At 35.4% G+C, this 9,377-nt stretch overlaps 1 protein-coding gene across 1 annotated transcript; it reads left to right on the plus strand.

Moving 5' to 3' along the window:
- The first annotated feature begins 777 nt into the window (after window positions 1-777).
- LOC126709806 (cationic amino acid transporter 6, chloroplastic-like) lies at window positions 778-4,844 on the plus strand. The gene is made up of 5 exons (XM_050410147.1): window positions 778-1,247; window positions 1,391-1,616; window positions 2,143-2,473; window positions 2,601-2,829; window positions 4,058-4,844. Exons 1-5 carry the CDS (start codon window positions 836-838, stop codon window positions 4,609-4,611), a joined length of 1,752 nt encoding a protein of 583 aa, XP_050266104.1. The 5' UTR covers window positions 778-835; the 3' UTR covers window positions 4,612-4,844.
- Window positions 4,845-9,377: the final 4,533 nt, after the last annotated feature.

Consider the following 9,377-nt stretch of genomic DNA (forward strand, 5'->3'; position numbering starts at 1 on the left):
CACGAAGATGATAATTAAAGGTTCAAAGCTCCAACCTCAGTTTATTATTATTTCTTTTACTTGTTCTGGACATTATTTTAACTTATGAGTACTCAAAAACCACTCGTTCCACTTCTTAAGCTGAATTTTAAATTCAACTTTGAAAGATATGGTTCCATTAAATTGAGTAGTTGTTATATTGGTCATAGATCAGATGGAATCAGATGTGGTAAGACTATGTAACAAAATATATTAGTCCAGCTTTGGTGCACTAACACGTGCTTGGCTTTAAAATTTTAGAGACTTTCTGGAAGCAGGGGCATCATCAATATATTGGCTGGAACTGTGAAGTGAAGGTGCTCCTGTTGAGGAATCAAGTTCAGTTATTCTTGAGACTTATTTGAAGAAATCTTTAGTTACTTTAACAAAGTGTTGGATGCTTGTCACATCTTTCAAAATTTAGATGTGAAATTCCGAAGATTAGGTCAAAGTCCCTTCTACACATAGTGATTCCTCTTACTAAAGCTCACTTCAAAATAGTTAGGCTTTTTTCTATCTTTTTTGTGCATGCTTTTATATAACAGAAGAGCCTCTCTTTGGGATGGTCTTGCTTGGGACTCTCAAAGGCTGTTACTTGCTAGCAATAAAAGAGAGGGAAATTAAGAAAGAGAAAGGGAGAGGGCATCATTGTCATTTTATACACACACAAGGACAACTAGGTACTCACAATAAAGCTAGCTAGTAGGGACACCCATTTGGATTCTCTGATCAATCTTTATTAGTAAAAAACTATCAAGCATTATAAGAAATCATCTCCCAAATGTATATTTAAAACCATCAATCCCACCTTCATTTCATGGAAGCAAAGACACTAACAAACATGGCCACCACCCAAACTGCACCCAACTCCATTTGCATCTCCAAATACCTCTATTCCCTCTCCCAAACACCTCAAAGGCTCAGAAAGAGAATGTTAGCCACTTGGACCCCAGACCAAGAGCTCAACCAAGTGAGGCAAAGGTCTGGTGCTGACATGAAGAGGAAGCTGCAGTGGTATGATCTGGTAGCCCTTGGTGTTGGTGGAATGCTTGGTGTTGGAGTCTTTGTCACAACCGGTACTGCAGCCCTTGAAAAATCTGGTCCTTCCGTCTTCATTTCATTTATCATTGCTGGAATATCAGCCCTTCTTTCCTCCTTGTGTTACACTGAATTTTCAGTTCAAATTCCAGTTGCCGGAGGTGCCTTCAGCTATCTTAGAGTGACCTTTGGTATGTATATATAGTTTTTTCAAAATCCTTGCTTTTTCCATTTCCCTAAAGAAATACTTGTTGGGTGTTTTTATTTTTGTTTTTAATTAGTATGGTACTCCATTTTATTCTTCATCTAGAGCTTTATTTTTGATATGATGTAGGAGAGTTTGTGGGCTATTTTGCTGGAGCAAACATACTGATGGAATATGTATTATCCAACGCTGCGGTAGCACGAACTTTTACAGAGTATTTGTCTAGTGCTTTTGGGGTACATAATTCAACCACAGCATGGAGAGTCCAAGTGGATGGACTAATAAAAGGTTACGACATGTTGGATTTCCCTGCCGTTGCTCTTATTCTCCTTCTCACCCTCTGTCTATGCCATAGGTTTGATTTCTTACATTTATTTTACTAGTTTTCTTTCTTATGAGGTTTTATTAATATTGGTGCACAGGGTTCTTGTAGATAGGTAGATCTTCCATTGACGTGGGTTAGTGGCCATTTGGCTTGGTTTTAATCTTTTTATTTTTTGTTTTAATTACAAGTGGGACTGGGATTCTATTTCTAATCCCAAGTTTTCTCCCTAAAAATGTCAGACAATCCCACTGAGTCACAAGTCTTTTGGAGTAATGTTTTTATTTTTTATTTTTTTATAATGTTAATCCTATATTATAGAAGATTTAATATATTATTCTTGATGTTATCATAACTATTATAATTTCGTTGGTTACTTATTATCATCATTATAACCATATAACTATTACCATTACAGATAATTATACTTTCTTTAATTTTATTGGACCGTCAGTTAATAATGGTTTGATTGTTTGTGGATTTTTTTTTTTTGATAAGATTGTTTGTTTGTTTGTGGATTTCAAAAGTGACATATGGATGTCTTTTTTTATTGATGCAGTACAAAGGAGAGCTCTATCTTGAACCTTATTATGACAGTCTTTCATGTAGTTTTCTTTGCATTTATAATAATTGCTGGCTTTCTTCATGGGAATTCCAATAACATGGTAAGCCCAGATGGACTAACTCCCCATGGTGTTAGAGGTCTCCTAGATGGAGCAGCTGGTGTTTACTTCAGCTATATTGGCTATGACTCGGTTTCAACAATGGCAGAAGAGATCCAAAATCCTTCAAAGAGTCTTCCAGTGGGAATTGTAGGTTCAGTTCTCATTGTTTCTGTACTATATTGCCTCATGGCCTTGTCTTTGTGTTTCATGGTTCCTTACAACAAGGTGAGTAATCTAAATTTGATATCTCAAAGACATCATGTGTTTTCTTATTAAGCATGTGAAGAGCAAAAGCATATAAGAAAACTTCAAGCTCTCTTAGAGCAAATTCTAAATTATAGCCATTTTATAGATATCAGAATCAGCCTCATTTTCAATGGCTTTCCAACAAATTGGGTGGAAGTGGGCGGCTAATGTTGTTGGGGCAGGCGCATGCTTGGGAATTATTGCTTCTCTCCTGGTTGCCATGTTAGGTCAAGCTAGATACCTTTGTGTTCTTGGAAGGGCCCGGCTAGTGCCGCCATGGTTTGCTCGGGTGCATCCTTCAAGAGGCACCCCCTTGAATGCCACCCTCTTCTTGGGTATGTAAATTCTTGCACGCGTGATATGCTTCTCCTTGAACTTTGTCTCTCCCAATACATCCCAAAGAGGAAACACAAAATAAACAAATCTATATTGTATGAATTTAATTTAAAAACCTGAGGTAATACTCGTACAACATAGAAGATGTTAATCTCACAATTTCTTAACAATTTAAATTTTGGGACAATTGGTCATTTAATTGGTATCAAAGCTTGATCATGTACCTGGTAACAATCAGGTGGATATCAATTCATGTAATACTTCCCATCATATATTTTCTTAAAAAGTTCAGTCTATCTTTCCTATTTTGGGTTGGATTTTGGGTTGTATTAATGGAATTTCATGATAACTTATTTAACATGTTCTTACCACCAATCTTGTCCAAGGTCTATCCATTTTTCAGAGTGGGGGAACACCACCACAAAGGTAACAGAAAATAATAACAAAAATAATACTATTAGTATTTAAGAAAGAAAACCGTGTTTTGTTTGTAACAATTCTGATATACTCAGGATTCATTGAGAACTTAGAAAGAAATGTCCACCCGATAAAATTTTTAGCCAGATCTTTCCCCCACCTAATTCATTGCATGTAAGAGGTGGGGTGGGAAGAGATAATGTCCAAATCACATGAAAAAAAAGTCTTCATACACAATTATTTTCGTAACTATTAAGATAACAAGTTATCAATAGTAGTTAATAAAATAATTTTATAATAGCCCATAATAAAATCAAAAATTTAACTTTTAGCAAATTGTGAAACACGTTGGGACAAGACTTCTGTCTCTACTACTCTGCACCAAACAAGACATGAGATCATGTAAAACCAGTGGAAAATGACTAGTGCACAGCTAAGTGTACACATAGTAGGTACTAGATACAACACGCAAGCTATAATTTACAAGAGAACTTCGAAATCGTGATTTAAAGTCACAAGTTCCCTTGTAAATTGCCGCTTGTATGTACTATGTTTTCACTAAAGTGCGTGTAATAGACATTGCTCGAAATAAAAATATTATCTATATAGCATTTCTCTTGCATAAAAGTACCAAGGGAAGTACATTATCTATTTACTCACAATTATCTATTTTCCCATTTTAATTGAAGTGTTGAACCATCAGCATTCTTATCAGTTATATATATATAAAATACATTATTTCAACGTTTTACCTATATTTACCATGAGTAAAGACAAAGTCTCACAAATCCTTCCCTCTTCATGATGTAGGACTCTGCACAGCTACAATCGCACTCTTCACTGAACTAAAAATAGTGGTGGAAATGATCAACCTTGGCGTACTCTTGGTGTTCTACCTTGTCGCCAACGCTCTCATCTATCGAAAATATGTGATGATAAGCCACAACCCCCCTTCTCATACCTTTTTGTTCCTTTTCCTCCTATCATTTTGTGCTCTTGGCTTCTCCATATCATGGCAGTTCCATGAACAATGGTGGTATCTTTCCATTTTCGGAGGATCCATGATCATCATCACTGCCCTCTTCCAATACATGGTACCTTGTCTACGCCAAGACACGGAATGGTCAGTGCCATTTATGCCATGGCCAGCCGCAATGTCAGTCTTCCTTAATGTCTTCCTCATGAGCACATTAAAGATGAGTGCATTCCAAACTTTTGGTATATGGGCATGTTTCATAACTTTGTTCTATGTGCTATATGGTGTTCATTCAACTTACAAAGCAGAGGAGTCTGAGATGGGTGTTAATGAAGTGAATCCAAACTCATCAATCCTACTGCCTAAGGTTGATATTCAAGTGATTTGAATAAAGAATGTCCAGCCAGAAAAAAAAAAACAAAGCATTGAACACTTGAGTTCTGTAAATTTTCAACATTTTTTTCTCTTTAATTTCTCTTGAAGCGGTCATTTTAGTTTTAACTTTTAAGATTGTATTACGATGTCCATTTATGGAATTTCCTTGCAACAAGAAGAAAATCCCATAAAACAGACACAACAAATAAATAATAGGTCACCAACGAAAAGGAAATGGCCATTAAATTACTGATTGTTCCAAAAATTTAAGCCATTAGAAAATTGTGAATCTAACTGAATCATAATTCTAACAATCCCCTCATGTGTGGGCCTAAACTTTCACTTAATAAGTGGGAGCCCAATACGTGGGAATTTAACATTTTAAATGGGAGATAGAGTGAAGACAATGATCGAACTTAGGATTTCTTGTTCTGATACCATATTAAATTAACGATTGTTTCAAAAGTTTAAACTATTAGGAAATGATGAATTTAGTCACTTATATCATATTAAATTACCGGTTGTCTAAAAAGTTTAAGCTGTTAGGAAATTGTGAATTTAATCACTTAACCATAATTTTAACGAAGGCATAAAAGAGAGAGAGAGAGAGAGAGATATTTCCTCATGTACATGGTTGGTTGTACTTTCTTTCTTTTCTTCCATCTGTAATGGTTAGATGTCAAGAGAATGGCGTTTTTGGTAGAGGAGAAGATGATTGAGGTCATTTCAGGCCATAGACTAATAGTAAAGTAATGATGGACACAATATATCGAACCACTTGGCAAGTACATGGTTGGCTTAGTTCTTCATTTTTGTCATTTTCTGGCTCGTCTAATAAAGTGGGAATGTTGTAAGAGATAAATTTTGATGAACGGAGATTTATTTTGTTTTAAACCATTTTTTTTCTCTATGAAGGCAGAGGATTCTATAGAATACAACATATAGCGTGTAAAAGTAATACGTCTCATTTTTTAATTCTTGTGCCGTGGAGGTATAATCCATTTGAAGATTAATCTTAGATCAGTATAATTTTTATTTTTGAAAAAAATGCAAAACATTCATGAATTTGGGTCAGATTCAAACTCCCTATATTTTAAAGTAAAAATAAAAATGTATTCGAGGAGGAAGACTAGGGGTAGATAGGCCCATAATCATCATCGTCATCATCCTCTTCAACCAAAGCCCAAAAGCTCCTTGTTCTTTAAATTTGAAATTAAACACCCCTAAAATTTGGGGATTGTCTAAATTGGTCCTTATTTGTGCACTATCATTCCTTCAACTAGGTTGGGCGGAAAATATAGGGTATATTACCTATTTGATCCTTAATCATTAGGTTGTATGTCAATTTGGTCAATCACCTTTCAAATATAGTAATTTGGTACCAAACTTTTTTGGTATTGTGTCAAAATGATTGTTACTTTTAATAATCAAAATTCGTAAAAATAGTTAAGTTTTTTTGGCTAAAGATTCAATGCTTCTACGATATCTTATACGTTTCAACTTCAAGTTGGGCCTGTAAACTGTCACTTTAAAGAGAATTTCATGATCTTTAAAATGAACACAATTTTTTCACAATTGGATTGGATTTTGGTCTCAATTGTCCAAATAATTTATCCAATATTCGATTGAGACAAATTAATTTATTTCATGTAATTACTTTTTATCTAATATCGACAGGCTTCCCACATGAAATCACTTCAGCTATCATATCCATTTTCTAAACACCCCTTTCATCTTGACCTTATAGCATTCCATAGCCAGACTTAGCCTCATCAAATCTTTCTTGCCCAACGCACCTTCTTTGCTGCTATACAACACTAGCTTCAATCCGAGAAGGACAAAGATGGCAACATGCACACCCAAGCAGAGAAAACCCTATCTCTGCTAAACACCACACTATAAGCACCATTACTTGAGGAGATTGAGAGACTTAGAGGGCAAGGACGGACCTAGGATTTCAAGTTGGGGGGAGCTGGAGTATAAAAAAAAAAAATTCAAATAGTCATCCATATAGTATTAACTAATTATCAACCAAGAAAAATACACAAAATAATTGTTTCTTAATACATTAAGAGGCCTTGTAGCTGAATTGGCACCTCCCCATGTACAAAGTCCTTAGGGGTCTAGGAGGAAAGGGTTCGAGCTGCGGGGTTAGTAGCATGTTGTAATTATTTCTCAAAAAAAAAAAAAAATGCAATTATCTACCAACAATGACAAAACACACACACACACACACACACACACACACACAAACAAATATATATTGTTTCTTTCGAGCATTTGCATCAAACAATGCAAAATAGAAAGAAAAAAAAGTATCACTTGTACACATTCAACCTCCAAAATCATCCATATCAGACAAACTAAAAATATGTCATTTGCAAAGTTCTTATGGTAATTGTGTAAATTTACACTGATATTACTCACTTTGCATAAATTTTTTTATATTTATTTTTCTTTACATATCCCGAGGTCGAAGGAAGAGTGTGGATGTTGGTTATTATGTGTGAAAATTTTTTTTAAAAAAAATCAAGAAAAATTGATATTTTAATGTAGTATTGTGTAAAATAAATAATCTGATGTGAAGTGTTTTGAAAAATAAGTATTTAAAATAGAAAAAGTAGGTTTTTATGCTAAAATAGACGAAATTTTTTTGCATGAACTAATTTGAAAGCTCTCATATTGGGCTGACTAGGATTTTAATTTTAATTTTAATTTTAATTTTTTTAAAGTTTTGTTGTTAAGTTTTTGGGTTAGGTGGTTGCTAGATGGGATGGGCTAGCTAGGCTAATTGGAGGGGAGGTGGGCCTAAGGTTTTGGAAGATAGGGCCCAACTGCAAAAAAAAAAAAAAATATATATATATATATAGTAGAAAAAAAATTTCTTAGGACCGGGGGGGCCCGGGCCCCCTTGGGTTTGTCTCTATTAGAGGGTGTTTAGCAGGGTCGGCTTGATGCATTTGGGGGCCAAATGCAAAAACTGATTATCTTGTTTTAGCAAAATTACTACTTATTAGCATGAACCATGTATATTTTTTATTTTTTATTTTAGAAAGTTTATAGATATATAAAATTTGACAAAACTTTTCACATATGTTGATGCGGCAAATTGATAGTGATAAGTAAAAGAGTGATATTAATGATGGATCTAGATGAGAACTAGTAAAAGTTTGCTAACTCAACTATTGTGAAAAATGTTGTGAATTTTTTTGTGTATTGCTTTTTTTTTTTTTTTTTTTTTTTTTTGAGAAGTGTAACATTCAAAATATTTTTTACAACAAATGCTAGGTGTTAAGTTGCTTCTTATTTTCTATTTGAACTCATCATTATTGTGGGAGGAACAAATCTTTCCCCAATCAGGTATTGTCCGCTTTGGGATGGACAGGGTCGACCTTTGCTCCCACCAGCACGGATTTGCTCAATCCCACATTGGGAAGAGACGCCTCCCACCCTTGCCTTATAAGCACTTGGCCTAAGGAAGGGCGTACCATAGTATGTGTGATCACATAGAGCAAGTCTCAAAAACTGCTATGCATCGCATGCACTATGCACTCCTGAGCAAGTCTAATAAACTAGTAGGGGGAAGGTGGGGGTTTCCCCTTAAACCCCAAAATGCGCCTTTTTATGGGAGGAACGAATCTTTCCCCAATCAGGTATTGTTCGCTTTGGGAATGGGCTGAGGAGCTGATGCCATTCTCACAAATTTGTTCAATCCCACATCGGGAAGAGACGCCTCCCATCCTTGCCTTATAAGCACTTGGCCTAAGGAAGGGTGTACATAGTGTGTGTGATCAGAGCAAGTCTTAAAAACTGCTGGCGCATACCAATGGTCGAGGCGTGCCCTTCAAGGTAACAAACCCGTGCGGTCTTCACCCAAAGCAGATAATACCTTTGATGGACACTGCCCTCAAACACACACTATGGTACACCCTTCTTTAGGCCAAGTGCTTATAAGGCAAGGGCGGGAGGCGTCTCTCCTCGATGTGGGATTGAGCAAATTTGTGAGGGTGGTATCGGCTCCTCGGCCCATTCCCAAAGCGAACAATACCTGATTGGGGAAAAATTCGTTTCTCCCACAATTATAATTATTTTTTTGCCATCAATAACAAACTATAACAACCTACTACTTAGTATTTGATGTAAAAGTGTTGTGGAAATGTTATGGACATTGCATTTCTCTCTCTTATTTGTTTGTTTTTCATTTGATAAAAAAATAAAATAAAAAAATTATTTTATTGATTGGTTATAAATAACCTTATTGGTTAAAATTTGAGATCCTTTTTTTTACTTGGGGCCTTAAGCAACTGCATTAATTGTATCTACCATTCAACCAATATTGGTGTTTAGTTTGAAAAAAAAGTAGGTGTTTTCTATATTCATTTTCAGTTTTTGGTGGGACCCACCACTAAAAAATGGTTTGGTTTGAGGATTTGTACTCAGTTTTCATTTTTAGTATTCTAAAATTTGGATTTGGATATAAAAAATGGATACACATTTCCAGCGTTTTCATTTTTAGTAAAACGAGTAAAGTGACATTCTCGTTTATTTCTTGAAAATGACTGGGACCCATCAACTGTTGAGTCCGCTCAAGTTAGACCTATTGCTTTTATTGCATTTAATGAATAGCTACTAGTGCCAACGACTCTTTCTGGCGCAATGGACTAAATTGAAGTATATTGAAGAGCCAAAACCAATTTTGCTCTTCATTTTTCACACTTTTTCTCCATCATCTAGTCTCTCACTAGTTGACTCTCACCTCTCTTTGCCTCGGTCGCTCGC

Source organism: Quercus robur, chromosome 12 (assembly GCF_932294415.1).
Source record: "Quercus robur chromosome 12, dhQueRobu3.1, whole genome shotgun sequence".
Classification (NCBI taxonomy): Eukaryota; Viridiplantae; Streptophyta; class Magnoliopsida; order Fagales; family Fagaceae; genus Quercus; species Quercus robur.

Excerpts from the sequence above, each read along its gene's own strand:
- LOC126709806 (XM_050410147.1), top strand. The coding sequence starts at position 836 with ATGGAAGCAAAGACACTAACAAACATGGCCACCACCCAAACTGCACCC. Across the intron at positions 2,474-2,600 it reads TCATGGTTCCTTACAACAAG|ATATCAGAATCAGCCTCATT; the intron begins GTGAGTAATCTA and ends GCCATTTTATAG. Across the intron at positions 2,830-4,057 it reads GAATGCCACCCTCTTCTTGG|GACTCTGCACAGCTACAATC; the intron begins GTATGTAAATTC and ends TTCATGATGTAG.